This window comes from Vanessa cardui, chromosome 11 (assembly GCF_905220365.1).
Source record: "Vanessa cardui chromosome 11, ilVanCard2.1, whole genome shotgun sequence".
Taxonomy (NCBI): domain Eukaryota; kingdom Metazoa; phylum Arthropoda; class Insecta; order Lepidoptera; family Nymphalidae; genus Vanessa; species Vanessa cardui.
Genome location: NC_061133.1, coordinates 9,048,635 through 9,068,729, shown reverse-complemented (window position 1 = coordinate 9,068,729; position 20,095 = coordinate 9,048,635). Strand labels below are relative to the sequence as shown.

Sequence of the window (20,095 nt, the reverse complement as noted above, 5' to 3'; positions counted from 1 at the left end):
AACCAGTATCATTCCTTGAAGTGAATCAGTGAAGATTTTGAAACAATGTTCAAATTATTGAGTCTGTTAGTCTTGGCGACAGTGGTCGTTGATACCTACGGCCAGCGCTTTATTCATCCAACGTACAGACCGCCACCAACAAGAAGACCGATCCTTCGCACAGTTCGAGACACGGGAGATCAACAACCATTATGGTTGTATCAGGGCGACGTGCCCCGAGCACCGGCGACTGGCGACCATCCAAACTTACCAACTTACATAGATGATGTTAAGCTGGACCCGAACAGGAGATATGCTCGCAGCGTAGACTCGCCGAGTGCTAAAAGATCGGGTGGAAGTCACAGAACATCTAGTAGCAGCCGCGACACTGGTGCAACCCATCCTGGATATAATCGTCGAAACGCAAGGAGCATCAGGAATAATTTTATGCCACGCCCTTCAATGCCTCGACCGACTGGTCCACGCAACCCTTTCCCACGCCCGGGAGGACCACGACAGACCTATCCTATCTATGCATAAAATTTAAGTTTTAAATTTTAAAAGTCCAAAATTATGTATTGTTTTAAAAATTACAACTAATTGAAGGAAAATTGTTTGTTAATAATTGAAATAAATAATAAATACTGAATTAGATTTATAAAATGTTTTTATCACGGACCACTCCTTAATTATTATTTACTATATGTAAATTATTTTAAAACGCTAACATTATACTAAAAAATAAATATACATCAGTACATGCCAATAATTATTCCATTGCCATTCCCATGTTGAATTATTCTGTAATTCAATATTAGTATATAAATTACTAGTAGTTGGCCGCGGCTTCGCTCGCGTTTTAGTGTGTAGGTTGTCATTTGTTATGCAATAAAGTAGCCTATGAATCCTTTCTTGGAGTTCAAGTTTGCTTCATACCAAATTTCATCAAATTGGGTTCAGCGGCTTGGTCGTCAAAGAGCGACAGACAAACAGTTACTTTTTATAATATTATTATAGATAAAAAATTTAAATATCCAAATTTTTCCGTTATGGAATTTATATCTGGTTTATGTTGATTAGGGAATAAATACTTTTTGGTCTTTTGAGACGACGAAATAGTGGTCGTCAAAAAAGTAAGCACCGTCCGCTCGTTAATGTCTCATTTTAGGACAGACCTCCTTCCCTTTTGACAAGATGGTGTGAAGCACATTCTGTTACTCTGCTCAAATGCACGTCTGTAAATAAGGTGTGCCAGTTTTTCATACAATATATGCTAGGTATCCTTACCATGTTTTCCTTCACCGTATAATAAAGAACAGAGGTCAAGATTCAGGTATTCTAAGAAGTGAGACATCTCGGCTCCTACCGTTATCTAACATGACTAAATTGTTATCAATCTCTTATCTGGTCAGCAATTAAACCCATTTGATATGCTGTTGAAGATATTTTCCTCTTTATACACTCAGAGAAAATGTATTCATTTATTTAAGCCAGTTAATTTCTTTGATTTTTATTTGAGGCTGTTAATTGAACTAACGATCGTATTTTAATAATAACTTAATACTCGAAGGCCAGAAGAAGGTTATGAGTCCGCAAGAAAATTTAACACGGGTAAAATCACTAGTTAAAATACACGTATATTATTAATAAATCTTATTTAAATAATTATTTATTCGTACGAGTCTTATCAGTCACTTGATTAATTTGAAATGAGCTCAAACAAGAACAGCACAACAACAAATTTATTTATAGTTCACAATTACTTGATAATTTAATATGTCAGACATGACCTGCGTCTGCTTGTTTTAAATGGCGACGACATAATAAAAATATAAACACAAAACGTACAAAATAAACGATTCTTCTTTAGAATCAATACTCTAAATACTGACGCTCATATTAGAAAAAAAGGTTTAGTAAATTAATATAATACTTTATGTTGTGTGTATTTAAGATATTAATTCTTTTTTCAAGACATACAGATAATGTTGTTAAGTTGTAAGATTAGCTTGGATTCTATTGTGTGCCATAATTTGATTTATCACTTAATATAAAATTAGAGGAAACCATGTTATTATACTAAGTTACCTTTCAACGGTTCAATTACAAATAAACAAAAGAAAACTAATAATAAAAATGTAAAAAGTAGGTATACTTAATAATTACTTTTTAACATAAGTATTCTGTGACATGAATCCCTTTCGAAATTGTAAGCTATAATGATTTTTCGAGCTGAGATGGCCCAGTGGTTAGAACACGTGCATCTTAACCGATGATTACGGGTTCAAACCCAGGCAAGCACCGCTGATTCATGTGCTTAATTTGTCTTTATAATTCATCTCGTGCTCAGCGGTGAAGGAAAACATCGTGAGGAAACCTGCATGTGACAAATTTCATAGAAATTCTGCCACATGTGTATTCCACCAACTCGCATTGGAACAGCGTGGTGGAATATGTTCCAAACCTTCCCATCAAATGGAGGCCTTTAGCCCAGCAGTGGGAATTTACAGGCTGTTGTTGTAATGATTTTTTATTTGCATTTCAGTTAATTTATCAGCCATTGACGTAGAATAAATTTAATCTGTAAATGATATTAAATTGAGAAATCACTACAATAATGGTAATAACGATTGGTAATAATCACTATCACTTTCAAATATATATCTATTTGTAGTAAGTTTTTTTAGATATTTCGGTGTGAGGTAAAACCCCGATAAAATTGAAAGGTCATCGACACAGATCATCGCAATTTGCATAACTCGTCATTGGGTGCGAACTCAAATAAAGCTTATTTGAGTTTTTTTATTGTTTTATCGCCAAAATAGCCATGAAATGTTATGATTAATATATTAGTTATAATAAAACGAATCCCCAACGCGTAAGTAACAGTAAATTCTATAAGATTAAAGTAAAGGCCTTTTTGAAATGAGATCAAAATATCGCTAATTATAATTTAAAAAATATGAGTCACTATATAAATATGTATTGTATTTTTATATGTACTTATAAAATGAAATTATCTTTTAATATGAAATGCCCCCATAACGTCCTTGGTAAAGGTTATCTTAGCAATTTCGCTTATTCGAAATGAAGCTGCAGATGTAAACAAGAAAAAGATAGGGGGATCACTTGAAGTAATTACCCTTTTACTCTGGATATGTTATCTTGAACGAGTTTCTCACACAATTTCCTGTATATATAAGAACTGCAAACGTTTGTAAACATCAGTTTATTATATCTGTTGAAAATGATTAGATGTGCACTGTCCGTATTGTTACTGGTGGCTGTCTCTGTTTCGGAAGAATCCGAAAAGAGTCCAAACGTGCCAGGTGTGGGTAGAGTTATATTGCAAAGGGATGAAGGGCATGCTAATTTACATACTCAACCACATCAAGCCAATACTCGTGTAAGACGTGATATGAGTTTTCCTGAAATGAAGAAACCGACTCATCATGATGTTGTCATCCCAAACTGGAATCCAAACGTTAAAACTCAGCCATGGCAAGTTTTACGGGTAAAAGCTCGCAATAAGAGAAGTATCGAAGCATTGTCTAGCCAGGAAAAGGTTTATGGCCCTAGAAGCGGTGAGGAAGTAAAAAATGGTGATTTTCGCGTTGCTCGAAGTGTCGAGGAAATATCAAGCCAACAAGTCGAGGCGCTTAGTCAGGAAAAAGTAACTATTCTTCGAAGTCCTAGAAGCGTCGCGGAAATGTCAAGTCAACAAGTCGAGGCACTATCTAGTCAGGAAACTATTCTTCGAAGTCCTAGAAGCGTCGAAGAAATGTCAAGTCAACAAGTCGAGGCACTATCTAGTCAGGAAACTATTCTTCGAAGTCCTAGAAGCGTCGCAGAAATGGCAAGTCAACAAGTCGAGGCACTATCTAGTCAGGAAACTATTCTTCGAAGTCCTAGAAGCGTCGCGGAAATGGCAAGTCAACAAGTCGAGGCACTATCTAGTCAGGAAACTATTCTTCGAAGTCCTAGAAGCGTCGCGGAAATGGCAAGTCAACAAGTCGAGGCACTATCTAGTCAGGAAACTATTCTTCGAAGTCCTAGAAGCGTCGCGGAAATGGCAAGTCAACAAGTCGAGGCACTATCTAGTCAGGAAACTATTCTTCGAAGTCCTAGAAGCGTCGCGGAAATGGCAAGTCAACAAGTCGAGGCACTATCTAGTCAGGAAACTATTCTTCGAAGTCCTAGAAGCGTCGAAGAAATGTCAAGTCAACAAGTCGAGGCACTATCTAGTCAGGAAACTATTTTTCGAAGTCCTAGAAGCATCGCAGAAATGTCAAGTCAACAAGTTGAGGCACTGTCTAGTCAGGAAACTATTCTTCGAAGTCCTAGAAGCATTGCAGAAATGTTAAGTCACCAAATCGAAGGCCTATCTAGTCAGGAAACTATTCTTCGAAGTCCTAGAAGCGTTGAAGAAGCTTAAAAGACTAGTTTTGCCTTGCCTAGAAGTATCGGGGAAAAGTCTAATCAATAAGTAGTGCAGCCAGTGTTGAAAGTGATTTATCGATCAGTGTTGGCAAAACTTATCATAAAAATATATTTATACAAGTGAATTGAGGACATTATTTTTCATTAGTAGCATTTTGCTAATCGTATATGATTTATATTATACAATAAATTAAAATATTATTTTCAATATAGCTTGCTTTTGATTTTATTAAATAATACCGAATTTATTTTTTGATAATGTATATTACAAAATTTAATTACTAATAATTGTGTAAAAGTGCACTTACGTCAGTAGCTTAATTCATATACTTTATAATTAATTAGCTAGTTATTTTGATTGCACGACACTTGTGCCAATATCTAGTAGTGCAAAGCTTAATTAAAAATATAACACCTCGCTTTATTGTCTTCACTGGTTACAGTAGGTTCGTTTGTTAACCAGAGGATCGGAATTGCGATTCAACGGGGAAATGCTGCTAGCATTCTTTCCACCATACCACGTGGTCATTATTTATACAGTAAAAAAGTTTTAATAAATATATATTTCGAGCTTTAATTTAATTTTTTAAGCAAAAAGTTAGCTAATCTCTAAACACATTATTATTGTAATTAACTCACCATGTAATGACTTGTCTTTCTCAGCGTAATGTTATTTTTAAATGTTGCAGATCGCAAATGATTTTACATTCGCACTAACTTTGTTATCTTGACGTGTACGTACGTAATCTAATTGCAAATATTCGGTACTATCCCACCCTCACGGGCGTGACATGAATTCAATATTAGCCCACCATAATGCATATATCTTTACAAAATAGATATTTCATTTTCTCAGCTTGACACAAATTTAATTTATATTTAAACAGTCGATATATTTGATCACAAAACTTTATATGAATAGTAACAAATTTTCGCAATAAATATTAACTGGATAGCGTTTATAACAATAACGTATCCTGGATAATATTATAAATTTTAAATATAACGTGACTTCCAAAATTTACTATCACACGATCATAATACAGTTTTGTTCTTATATTATGTGTATATTTACAAATGAGTAGAGAGATAATTGAATCTTGTCAAATATGCTAATTACTAACGTGTAAGAAATCGTTCCCACAACTACGAGCACAAAAATTAAGTGAAAACTCAATTATATTCAGCCCTTTGAGAGCGAAACTAGACTGGTAACTACTTTTCCATCTGTCAACGAGGCTAGTGCACGGTGCCTTAATTACGAGGGAGGACGCGAGTGGCGTCGAGTTAATTAAAGGAAGTTTGCACTAGAGCTAGCGCGCGGGTGCGCACGTAATGGCGACTCGACTCGGCTGTGCTCGACTCCGAGCCACGCGGTATGTGAGGGCTCGCATGACATGCAAATTATTTGTTGCACGACTTGCATGTTACACTCGCAGCGTACTATTCACTTGTTTCGTGAACACTCGTTACATTACGGTTTTGAAATAGGTCGTTTGTTTACAAGGTGAAGTAATAGACAAAAATAAAGTACGATGTGCGAAATATTCACTTATTCGTAGTGTTACACGATTTTGATGCAGAGCTCTAGTTATAAAAACAATGACTTCATTTTATTTTACGTTTGTATGTAACAAGTATTTTCATAAAATATCAATTTATGCATTTGTTTCCACTGACATTTCGTATTGTTAGAATGTATCTTTAAATAAGTTTTTTAAAATCATCGATATTAACAAACACTACGATGACAATTGAATAATTGTTTTTTTAATCTACAAGATATTATACAAGAAGTGTGGTAAAACTTGTGCTTGTTCAACACCGAACACGACAAATTAATAGGTTTGAACGATAAGCCTTTATAGTTAACGTATTCGAATGTAATTTTTTAATTTGCGCATTTATACAATTCGATTAAAACAACTAATTTAGGATCCCATTTTGTCTATGGTAAAGTAGACTCAAAAGTTTCAGCAGAATTATGTTAACTTTTAAGACAACGATCGTGAGGCAAGTTCTAATCTACGTGGTGCCTAACAGTAAATTCTCAACTTTCGCAAAAGTTATATAAACAACACAAACTTAATCGCGTACATTGAAATAGTAAAAAAAGTAATTGTGCGTTCAAATAAAAAAAAATAAAAAAAATGTTTTTCCTCTATTTTCTTTTAAACTGAAAAATGGCCGTTGTTATTAAAATTTACAATACATTTCTTAACACTGTACCTGATCTTTATTCTCACTTGCTTTTCTCATTTTCCTTTTGTTGATACGATACTTGTGGCAGGAACGAAGTACGAGTAGATAGGCCAGCAACTGGGGTAAAAGGTTTTTAATTTCGTTGGTAACTACATCAAAAAGGCATAATAAGTATGAATGTAGTGATATAAGAGAAATTTCGAAAAGATAAAAGGGGCCCCTTTAATCTGATCCAGGCTGGAAGTAACGATGTTTTCATCTAGACAATGATGAATAAAAATGATTAAAAAGTTCCTCGATTTAGACATATGTTGAGTCTAAGCTTGAGTCTAATGCTTATCTATATTATTATCCAGACTGGTTGACGTTTATGTTTATCGAAAATTCCTCAGGGTTTAAATAAATGTTCTATGTAATGGAATAACAATTATTCCATTTTTCGATGACCGCGTTTCTAAGAATGTAAGAAAGTATCTTTGAATAAATACATTTAAATAAGTTATGTTTTGAATTAGGAATCAGCTCCTATTTTTAGTTTTTTTAGTAATTTAAAAAATAAAAAAAGTACTACTATTCTGAGTTGTATGACAAAACATAATAGTTGTTTTTTAATTTCAGTTTAAGGTGAGGCCAATATATAGAACGTCGTTTTTACAAATATTTCTAAGCATTAATTGTCAATTATATTAAGCGTAACAAGTAGCTTAATAATTTCAACATCCCTCGAGACTAAACGCTGACCTACCATGCAATATTCATGAATACAAACAAACAACAGACACTTTTTATAAATTAATTAAAAAGCGAATATATAGTACTACATAAATATTGGTTTGTAACCATGCTTTTTAATTTAATGATAAAGTTCGTCAATGATTTTTTTTTTAATAATAAATCAGGATTCAGGAAATAATGTTTCAGGATTAATAAGCGTTTACATATAATTCTCTAGTTCTTTACACCTGTAATGGCGTGCGAGTTGCTATTTCCTTTAACTAGCATGTTTGTTAAGTGAGCCGGTACACACTTATATGCTCCTCACGTGTTTATGTACCTTTGTAAACAATATATACTATGTAGTTTAATTGTTCCCTATTACGCAACACGATCTAATTACTAGTTCCTTAAGCTTGTGGGTGTCAAAGTTTATATGTATGCGTTTTATGATCTGTATTTTCTTATTAATCAACAAATTGTCTGATTAATTATAAACGGATGATTTTGTGGTGTTTTAGGGTGTTGGCCGTTATTCAAACTCAAACTCAAATTGCTTTATTCAATATAGAAGTATTACACTTTCTTATTGATGGTCAATTGAAACAGTACCACCGGTTCGGAAAAGAAAATATCCTGACCTGAGAAGACCCGGCGAAAGAAATTCAGCTGGTTCTTTTTTTTGTCTCATATATTATATAAGCAATTTAAATGAAATGAGATAGCCAGGAGGCGATCGTTTCATTCCAGAGGTGTGCTTTTTTAAATTTGGCAATAGAGGCATTTTGAACGTTTTCTAGGATCCTGTTGTAAAACCGTATACATTGCCCCACAAAGGAGTTACTGACTCTATGCAGTCGAGTAACAGGTGTAACAAGTTTGTGTTTGTTCCTTGTACCAATGCTAAGAGTTACTTATGTGACAGTGAAAAAAGTAGCCCATGTCCTTTCTCGAAGTTCAAGTTTACTTCTAAAAATTTCCTCAAATTCAGCGGTATGGTCCTGAATCATCCGCATACATGCTCCTACCCTTATCACAATTTTATTTAGAGGTCGGCACAGCATCTCCTTCTTCCAAACATATCTGCCTAACGTCATCTTATAAGTACCATTAGTTCATCCAACCATTGTTTCTTTGTTCGTCCCCTACCTCTACATTTATCCACATGCTCAAGAACTTCTTCAAAACATGGACCTCATCCCTCCGTACATTTACCTATGTTATAAAAAAAATCTTACCCACATACCTTGTCTTCCCATTATTTGTAGTCTTTCGATCTGCAAGCTGCAAACCAACTGTAGTTTCTGAATACCTCACACATACCATACATAAGTAAAATACATCGTTCCATGAAATATTCAAATCCGGTATATACCGGACCGTCAAAATGTACCTGATAGGTTTTAATGAAATTCCTGAACAAATGTATGTCTAATGGAAAACCATTGTTTTTCATATCGCTTAAACTACTTTATTAAAATATAGTTAATGTTATGTTATAAAAGTACAGGCTTCGTTAATATTTGCAGATTATGTAAATAGCTTACGTAATTAACGTTTTATATTGTTTCGCGGCATAGAACCTCCAACATTAATAAGCGTCGTAAATATTTCATACTTCCACTAACCCTATACATTTACACTGAAGTGTTTTCTCATAAAAACTCGAGCGACTTTAATTGAACTGCATTTAAGGTTTTATTTTCTCTATTATTTTTAACATTTTGCTGTCTTTTTGTGTTAGAAATAATTGCATTAATTAACATTCTGGAATATAACATTTAAGCATACTTATTTTTTGCTATAATCCGGAATGGCAAAAAGCTTCTCTCGATGGTTTCTTCTTTAATACTAAAAAAATGTACTCTGCAAAGTTATCTGGCGATTACATTTTATAATATTAAGCCAGGCGTTGAATACGCCACCTAAGGCAATATTTATTTCAAGCACTATAAATACCACTTTTCAGTTACATTCCACTGACCATTTGAAGTGTAAATTGACCATTTTCTTGCTCACTCCGTCTTTTATCCTGAATACTTAAGTACAAAGTTAATTCAAACCCTCATTTGTATTTTTCTAACTACAGTAGTGTTTCGAATTACACTAAAATGTAAGATTTCGTAGCTGAAACAAAAATCAAATAACTTTAAGTCTTTGTTTGCATATTTTAGTCAGTATATTTTGTCAGCCCACCAAAGTACTAATATATAGAGGCTTAAGTACCTTTTTGTATTGATTTATGTTTTGATGACACGAGTTTTCTATAATTGGGTGGCACTAATATTCTTAACTAGAAATAAGGAGAATAATATTGATCGATGTAAAGGTTGCTACTTAATACTTATTTATTCATTACTACTTACAAAAAATAACTCTAAATCGATTGAAATGAATACAAAAACTATGACATGGTTTTTCAGCGATAGCGTAAAGGTACAACAAAGTGCATCCAAAAAAAACATAGTAAATATGAACAGACATGGACGTTCTATTCTATATACGTACAAAATCGCTAATTTTGTTTACGGTTCTCAAATTAAGTGTTAGAATTTTATTCCATGATAAAATTTTAACAAAAAGAAAAACCGACTTCAAACAAAACAGTATTTTAAAACAAATTAAAATGCACTAAAAAGTAATAAAAATAATTGCATATTTAGCATATTTTTGAGAGTCCTCCTAGGTAAAATGAAATGAAAAATATTAGACTACTTAAAAGTCGATTTACGATTATATAACGTAGTTATAGTTATTGTTATATTTGGAGCCGGTGTCAGCCACAGGCACACGATTCAACAATCAAAAGAAAGAAGCGATACGAGCCTCTTGATTGAGCCATATAATATCGTATAAAAGGTAATTTGTAAGAAACTTTTCTTAAAGTATTCTCGTATTGTTTTTTGATACGTATAGTATAGGGTTGGAAGACACCGACTCCAAATATAGCAATAATTATAACTACATTATATAATCGTAAATCGACTTTTAAGTAGTCTAATATTTTTCATTTCATTTTACCTAGGAGGACTCTCAAAAATATGCTAAATATGCAATTATTTTTATTACTTTTTAGTGCATTTTAATTTGTTTTAAAATACTGTTTTGTTTGAAGTCGGTTTTTCTTTTTGTTAAAATTTTATTTATTTTTTGATTTTAAGTGAAGCTGATGTGTCTACATCAGCTTCACTTAAAATCACATACACACATAACATAACATTTTTTTCTTAATATGGATAGATTAAGCGTGCCGTTTATATATATCAGAAACTACTTCAGGGACAATTTCAAAAGAAACTTTCGAATAAAGCAAAAATAGACTTTTGAAAATGCGGCTTTAATACGTCATGCGGCATAAACTACAAGGTACCACCCTCGAATGAGCTGTAATCGACCTCAGTAAAAAAACTTTGCAAAAGAGCTGTTCGTATGCTATGTCGTTCATCATATGACATCACATCATATACACAAAATTTGATTAAAGACAGAAAGAAATTCTGCCCCAAATCGCACCCTAACTGTAAGCCGTTTAGGAGTTCCGTCAATACATAGTATAAAACAAAGTCGCTTTCTCTGTCCCTATATCTTTAAAACTACGCAACGGATTTTGATGCGGTTTTTTTTAATAGATAGTGTAATTCAAGGGGAAGGTTTGTGTATATAATAAATGAACAATATAGTAAAGAAACACTGACAATTTTAGAAGTTTGCAATGTGATGTCGTAAATAAACAAATTCTTTAGTATATTTAGTATCAGTATTGCACCCGTGAGAAGTCGGGGCGGGTCGCTAGTTGATTATAATATTCGATTATGACAATTACATGAACATGACCACGTTCCGGAAGGTGATTCAAATATCCAAGAAACCCATAAGTAAAAGATTCGACCGAGTATTGCTAACGTGCTCCTCAGAATTGTTCCGTTCCCTCCCGTTCCCTTAATTTGTCATGGATCCTGTGCTCAGAACCTTACCAAACTTTCATCAAACTACCCTTAAAGTATATTCTTTATAATAAAAAAAGAATCATCAAAATTGGTTAACGTGATTTTGAGTTATTCACCTATTTGTCGCGCATATACATAATGCAAATTTAAGACTTATGTCGTTTTCATACGGATACCATCATCGGAAAAAATAAAAAAAAAAATGGGACCCCACGGGAAGCACTACCTTTCAAACAAAAAAAAAAATCAAAATCGGTCCACCCAGTAAAAAGTTATGAGGTAACAAAATAAAAAAAAAAAAAAAAAATACAGACGAATTGATAACCTCCTTTTTGAAGTCGGTTGAAAAGACAATGTAACGGCTTAAAAACTATTTCAATGTTTTTATCATCCAAGACCCGACTTGTACAGCCCAGTTGCGTGACTCTGAAATTAACTTGCGTGACGAAATTTAAGAGAGTTCACTTACAAGAAAATACTGACGACTTTGTCCAATCAGATTGTGTAAAATTATGAATTTTCTTTCTTTACGTGTGTGTTTTGTTTTGGTTCTATATATTTATCTATTTTTTGTATTAACAAACAGACACAAAAAAAAATATAAATATAAGACAAAAAATATTTAATTAATTGAATCATCAAACATCGGCGAAACTTCACGACATATGTCTGATTATAATTATCAACAAATTCTAATATTCTCATTTACACTTTTATTGTATTAAAAAAAAAAAAAAACAGAAACAAAAAGTTTTGTTGTTGTAAATTATGTGCTTCTAGTGTCAAATTACTTCAACAACAAATCTCAGGCAAACTTAATGTTAATTTTGTGATTAAAATTTATCTCATGCTGATTAGTGAATGAAAATCTTCATCGGAAGGAAACCTACCCGTCGATTTTATATTTTACAAATATAAACTCCGTTTGTAGGGGAATATGTGTGGCAGCTACAAACATTCTCAGCCGTATATATGTATGTCGCAGTCATCTGATTGAAACTGCCGTTTGATTGTATGACTAGCACGTTTATTAAATTTCGTCATTCATAGTCATAGACATAAAAACTGCGACATATATATCCTCCGAAACATTTTAAAGCAGAGAGAAATAAGCATTTCTTCAAGGGGAAAGGAAACCATTCCCCAACAATGGGATACTTTTACAACTTTACACATATATAATTCTATCTTAATCTAAAGGTATAAAAATATTTTCTCTATTAAAAACGATTGCAGAAATATGAAACGATAACAATAAAAGATAAAACAGTCGAGTCTTTTTATTTCACGAATGTTCTACAACAGAATATTATGATCGGCAATTTCATCTCCGTATCTTGCAATCTTATTCAGCTTTTCATTGCAAATGGGATTCTTACATCTCAAACGTGTCATACCGTTACAGTCGGTTACAAAAGTAATTTGAATAGAATAATATTTCATCTGTAGGTATAAGAATTAATTCATTTATTGAATAATATTTGTTACTATGTATTTGTGGAAGATCATATATTTTAATCAAATTCCGGTCTTATAACACGGTTGTGTAATTGACTCAAATAATAAGTCTTTGTAAAAAGGTATCACATTTCCTTATTAGTAGAGTCAGAGCAGCATTTGTATTGGGTTATATTATCTAAATGTGACTGTGTAGGCGGAGTAAAATGTCCCTTACAAATAAGACGACAAAAACTTAATTCGTCCTGTCATGATCTATGCGAGCCCTGACTTTGCATAATCACCTCAGAATACTTTCTGCAACCTTTTTTAAGACAGCCAAACAACACACAATACGTTGATAGACTCAAGCATGTCACCTCGTTCAGACCAAATCTCCCAAACAGACTCAGGCATCCTATGCACGTTCTGAACGACAAAGACGATCGCATCACTATCGCAAACGGGCCAGTCGTAGGTAAAACACTACAGACCTCACACCTACAATGTTTCAGATCCTAGATTACTGACGTCACCATAGCGCTCGTGAAGTCAATCTAACAATCAGTACTACGAACAGAAGTGCTCCATACTCAATGGTCAACGCCAAAACGATCCACAAACACAAAAATCAACAGATCAGAAGTGGTTCAGTGTTGAATACTGCACTATGGAACTGCTCTTAACCTTTTTTTTTTTATTAGCCAGATGAGTGTATTTGTAATCAGTGTTTAGAGATAAATGCTTTGACTTGTAAATTTGTTTTACTACATAAACATTTCTTCCTCCCCTTCTTTTTTTGCCCTCCATATAATAATACATATAACCGTGATTTAGTCGAGTTTATACATATTATAATACGAATTTCAAACAAAGAAAACATAACTTATAATGACCATGATATTTGACTTTCAAATATTTCTAGTTTGTAAAGTAAATAACACATTAACTACCAAAATCCGTGCTAATTAAAATCCACATTTATTAACAGTCCAATATTATCTATGTGTTTATGATTATAATTTAAATGTTATAAGCCTTTATATGCGTATATTGTAATATCGATAATATGTTTCAGTTGTGAGTATTCGAGTAACATATGAATTAAAAAGAATATATTTTAAATTTCAAACTAATTGGGAGAGAAACGTGTACATTTTTATGTATGGCATATTTTGAAGATTATTTTTGTTTCGAGTTCAATATAGCTTTTAGTCCATATCATTTTCATTGCTCTCTGAAATTGATATATTTTTTAGAAGGCTTTTTGCGTTAAGTTTAATTTTGGATCAAAATATTTAATTTGAATGTTTCCAAATAGCTCCAAATACTGCGATAACTTGCACCAACAAGTTATATGCAAGCTTAGTTTGCGGTTTCGTCGTAATTGTCTTGAAGCTGGAACAACTATCGATGAAGTTAGGAAAAACATTTTAAACGAGTTTTCCCGTATCGATTTCTGCTCCGGGCTTTTGCTTATCTAAGAGAGGTTTAGAACAAGTGGAGTATAATTTAAATGAAGAAGTTTTAAAATAATTGCATATCATTTATACAGATATTCACACAGATAGTAAAAAGATTTAAAAAAATACATAATTCCCTTGTAGTCAAGTATTCTATATTTAATCTGTGCATTATTGATGTTCGCAAATAGCATAATATATTATAGTAATGTTTTAAATGTTTTTATTAAATAATTTAAAATTTAATTGAATGAAATGAAATAGATACTCAATGGTATTTTATTATTTAAGAAAAATAAATATATAACACTGTATTCATAATTTCATAAAAATAACATTGGGAATATTAAAACTGAAGTTATTAATATGTACTATTTCTGAATAGTACTTAAATTATAATTATAAAATATAATTAATTAATAGGGACTGTTTAATACGAATTGATATATTGTATATGAAAGGAAGTTTATTACATATGTTTTTATTAAATTTATATAGTGTGTGTGTACCTATGTATTATTATAAAATGGTATTGTTTGCCATAGGACTCCTATGAATGTGAAGTTACTACGTTTTACAGATATTAATTAATTGTATGTTGTATGTGTTGAAAAAATGGTATAGGAAGGCGGATGGGCAAACGGGCTATCTCGTGGTAGGTGGTTGATATCGCCCATAGATATTGGCGCTGCAAGATATATTAATCATTTCTCCTATCACTCCAATGCGCTACCAACCTTGGATGTAAAGATTTTATGTCCCTAGTGCTAACATAACATAGGGACATAACAGCTACTGGATCACCCTTCAAACCGGAACACAACCATACTAAGTATGTATATTTTGCCGTAGAATATATGATGATGAGTGGGTTGTTTTCTGATGCTACGTCTAAGTTGTGTCGTACTATACGTGCTCAGCATTATCGAGTTAAAATTTAAAAGTAGAATGACAAGTATTGAAAAGTCACCGATTCATTTAATAAACTCTCGGTACAATTTAGTCATTATTTATAAATTACAGATTATAAGTGCGTTAGTTTTGTTTGAATTAGGATCATAATTATTAAAGCAATTGATTCGAAGCGGTTTAATTGAATAGCCGGAAACCAAGTTATGATACAATAAAAAGTTACTTCGGAGGAGGTCCAAAAGTTCCGCAACGTGTAATTGTTTTGACCAAACAATGAACTACCCTTAACGTAGGATATTTAATTACTCACATTATATAAGAGAGTTAAGGTTATCTGGTACATATCCGCTTTCTATAGTATCCGGGACTTAAAGCTCTTTCTACCAGGCAGGCCATTGTCCTTTTTCGACCCATTTAAATTTCGTCTACTACCGAGTATGACGTATATTATTATTGAAATTAATTAAGCATCTGTTATGATGTACGAACGAATAATCTGAGCGTTGCTCAAATTTTTTTGACTTTATCATCTTCACTAATATAGCTTAAATTAATTTATTGGCGTTGAATTACTCTAAACAGCTATTTTAAGATAATAAATACGCATGTTATATGTATATAACTAATTTTCTCCTAAGCGGTTAGACCGATTTCGATAAAAAACAAATGTATTTGAACCCGGTAGGAAGTGCTGAGATCGGAAAGTTTTTATTATTCTTTTTCATCCTAACGAAGGCGTCTCGACTTTTCTTGTCAGTTATAGGGTAGTTTTATTAATGTGAGGTTAACGGCCTATCGTAATAGTGTCTTTAAACTTGATACATCAATACAGTATCTGTATTATTTGATTTATTTATTCACGTATATTATAACTTAAAAACAATAATAGTCCTAAGAGCAAGCTACGTGTCACTTTTGATTCATTTCTTTCGTTTTATAAAAAACAGACTACAGAGTATTTTTTACTTTAAAGCTTAAAGTGACAGTAATTAAATAAATAAATTATTTTGTCGTATGGTTTTATTTATTGTAATGATAATTTATCATGAACAATACTCTAAGCACTAAAATTATAATTGACGTAATCTTTTTCAATATTAAATCATATTTTATGAAATCCGATTTTTTAACATTTTTAGATGCCTTTCAAAATAAGATAATTTTTTTGAATATGCATAAGAGCGAGCCTCTAGTGAACGTTTTATTGAGGCAACATGAGATGTTTTAAAATTGCTACCAAAACTGGAACGCGCCCGGAAGGCTTCAATTATTTAGTTCCTCGGCTAGACAAACTCGTGTAGGATGAGGAAGTTAATAATATGAGGAGGCTAACATTTTAGCGTAGAAATATCGACGAGAAATATACTGTTCAGTATCATAATTATTAAGATATATAACTATCTCTCAATAACTCTGAACCCAACCGATTTGTTAGGATCGAGATACATTTCATAGCGATACATACATTGAAGTAAATTTTCCAAGGTCAAATTTAAATAACGTTGTTGGACACGCATTTTGTTATTGATGTATGAATTTAATATATTACATTAACAGCCTGTATATTGCCCACTGCTGGACTAAGGAAGGATTCCTTAGTCCAGCAGTGGAAAGAAGGTTCGGAGCATTTTTAGTTGGTGGATAAACATTGAAGAGAATGTGTGATGTGGCAGAATTTCGTTGAAATTAGTCACATGCAGATTTCCTCATGATGTTTTTCTTAAGTGGTGTTTGCTTGGGTTTGAACCAACAATCATCTGATAAGATTCATTTGTTCTAATCACTGGGCCATGTCGGCTAAATTTAATATATGTGTCTGTATAAATAAAAATACAAATTTTGTCAGAGTATTATTGTGATGAGAAGTACAGAAAAATTCTATTACCCATTTGTACATATTTTCGTAAAAGCGTATACGTGTTAAAATTTTATAATTTACCAATGCATAACTCCGATCGTTGAAAATGTTAAAATATTTTCAGTGTCAAAATATTTTACCCGCAAAAAATCTGATGAAAGTCGTAGCGATTCAATTAGTTGCCGACCGACTAATGTTAAGTTACTCTTCTTTGTGTTCTGTTTAAGCTTTTAATTTTAATAAGACAAATTCCTTTTTTTTAATTTTTAAAATGTCGATGTTGTTTAATAATCTGTTCATGCCAGTATTTTAGGTTGAGTATGTTTTTTATTGAGCCCGGGCAATCTCTTAATAAAACTTTTTACTTTATTCCATATTTATTTTTGCACAAGTTTTAATTTACTGTACTGTTCACGGATTATAATAAACGTAACGTGTTCACAGACTATATGTGCTGTATCTCCGAAGAGCAATAGCGTCATAGTGGCGGAAAACTTTAATTTACATATTTAACGATACATAGATCTACTTTATACATCTATTTGTTCAGCATATTTATTGAAAAGTCTGAGTCTAATTGTATTAGCTACTAGTTGTCATAACGCAAAATAAATAAATACGTTAAAAATTATAGGTTTATTTAATACTATACCATAGTATTATATACATAGTTAGAATCGGTTCTTTATAATATTTTTTATTTTATATCTTTTATAATCGATGGTGTCAGAAGTATAACGAGCTTTTAACACCGTCAGTGCGCTGAACCATGAAATCTAAAGGTTTAATTGTGCCTGTAATTAAACTTGTTCACTCACATGGACTCCTTTGTTACGGGTAACTCTATACATAGTCTTGATATTTGTTGGTAAGTGATAATTGCATGGTATTCTCCCTGACGGACCGACACAAAGCCTTAAATCTAAGATAGTCCTGTCATTTGTCTTCGGGCGTTAATTGGTAAAACAACGAGGCATACATTTAACCTACTTTATGTTCGTTTGCTTTTAACATATAACAGAATTTCACATAATATGTTACTCTTGGGAAATACGTAATAAACTTAACGACGTCGAGTCATTAGGCTGAAACTTTTACATATATCAACGAGAGAGGCCATCAACATCCAGTTTTAAGTAACACTTAATGAATAACTTATAACGCGTCTGTTTATCACCTTTAAATGGCGCAGTTAGTTGTGGAAGAGACCTCAGAATAGATCACTTTATGGTAGAGCTTTGTGTAAGATACCACTCATGGGCTGGCTGGGCTGGTACCACTCACTTATATAAACCATTAATTCTATCGCTGAACAGCAGTACTCGGTATTGTAGTGTTCCGGTTTGAAGGGTGAGTGAGCCAGTGGAAATAACATCTTAGTTATCAAGATTGGTAGTGCATTGCCGATGTAAGAAATGGTTTATATTTCATACAGCTTAGTAGCTTACCAACTTATCAGCAGTTGCTCATTTGGCAGTTTGCTCATCCGTCTAATACATCACAATTTATTTTTTATGATCCATATTATATAAAAAACAATATTGATTGTTTCTGTACACACTACAGCCTATTTCAACCACGAGAAGAAGAAAGCAAAATAAGTTAATTTGACATGGAACTGACGCGATATTATCGATCGAGATTATCTAAAATATTTATATTAATGGAGACATTATCCAAATACGTAATTCTAAGCTTTATTTACTTTAGCTTCTTTTTCGAGTGAAATAGGTGAGATGCACATATGTAGAATGATAGGTATGATAGAAACTATTGGGTTATCTTACTCAATCTCGCTACTGGAGACGAAAGCGTGAATATTTTGCATACACGACGAGAGTCTTTACGACGATATGTGCTTTCAGACCGAAAGACCCGCTGGGTTTCTTTCGCCGGTTCTTCTTAGGTCAGGGAGTTTCTTCTTCCAAATCGGTGGTAGTGTTTAATTTGACCATCAATAAGAAGGTTTAGTGCTTTTACATTGAATAAAGTTATTTGAGTTTGAGAATTTGTTTGGAAGTTTTTTAGTACGTTAGAATTTTTACGTCGAAATGTGCAATTAAGTTCAATATGTTAAAACTAAAAGTATATTTTTTGCATGCCATTTCTGTTCGATTGTTCTAAGAACTGTGCTCCAAATTCAGGTGTTTCCTAAGAAGCAGCGTAAATGTTTACAGTGTCTATACCCTCTTCATATTGAGAGCGACAATGACACGAACTTAAGCTTGTCAATTGTCAATAGGTCACTAAATCTATAACAGCTTTTATGTTCTTAAGCCATTATTACTTTAGAATATTTTAGTTATTATGACATCTATACCTACAAAGATTTTTTTTCCAGAAAAAAAAAATTCAGAGAAGTTTTAAATGCATAATATTATTATGTATGTAGTGTTATAAGTAAAAATAAAATTAGAGTCAATATGTATTTTTTTAATATTTGATTTTTTTTTCTACAGTTGTTTCATTTTGCCCACCTTGTGATAACTAGTTTACCAGTCGTATATTACTAAAGTGTAATCAAATATTTTAAAGAAATATGTATAAACATATTATTTTATACAGACTACCCTAATTTTATTAGGGAAACTAAAGAAAACTCTGAAATCTGTAAATTTATAAATAACAGTAATTTTATGTTTAACTGAACTACTTTCGAGGCTTAGGGTATTAGTTGAAAGGTTTTAAAATGTGGGTTTGAGTGTAAAATAAGGAGTTTTAATTTTAATCTGAATCATAAATTATGTTTTAAATTGTAATTTTGGATATAGGCATACATATGATTTCGGATGATCTTATGACAATTATGCAGAGTGTAAAATGCGTTTTCTTGAATGCGGCCTTATGAATGCTTTCTATCGAAAAATTGAGAAGCTTAATAAAATCAGTGAAAAATCAACGACGATGTATGATAATCACTGAATATAACATGACTGACTTAATATATAAAGATATAATTATACTAGGTGATAGCTTCGTTTGGATGAAATGAATAAAACTAAACAAACACGTTTTAATAATTTACTTAACATATAAATTGTTTATAAATGTTGTGATTATCAAACCCATATTCTCTGTTTAGGTGGTAGCGTAAACTCACAATAATTATTCTCTACACAGCTTTCTGAACGCACCCGTAAACG

The 20,095-nt window shown here is 32.3% G+C and overlaps 1 protein-coding gene across 1 annotated transcript; it reads left to right on the top strand.

Annotated features, from left to right (window-relative positions):
- Positions 1–19,202, top strand: LOC124533655 (eukaryotic translation initiation factor 4 gamma-like). The gene is made up of 4 exons (XM_047109067.1): positions 1–515; positions 3,382–4,407; positions 17,145–17,152; positions 19,195–19,202. Exons 1-4 carry the CDS (start codon positions 46–48, stop codon positions 19,200–19,202), a joined length of 1,512 nt encoding a protein of 503 aa, XP_046965023.1. The 5' UTR covers positions 1–45.
- Positions 19,203–20,095: the final 893 nt, after the last annotated feature.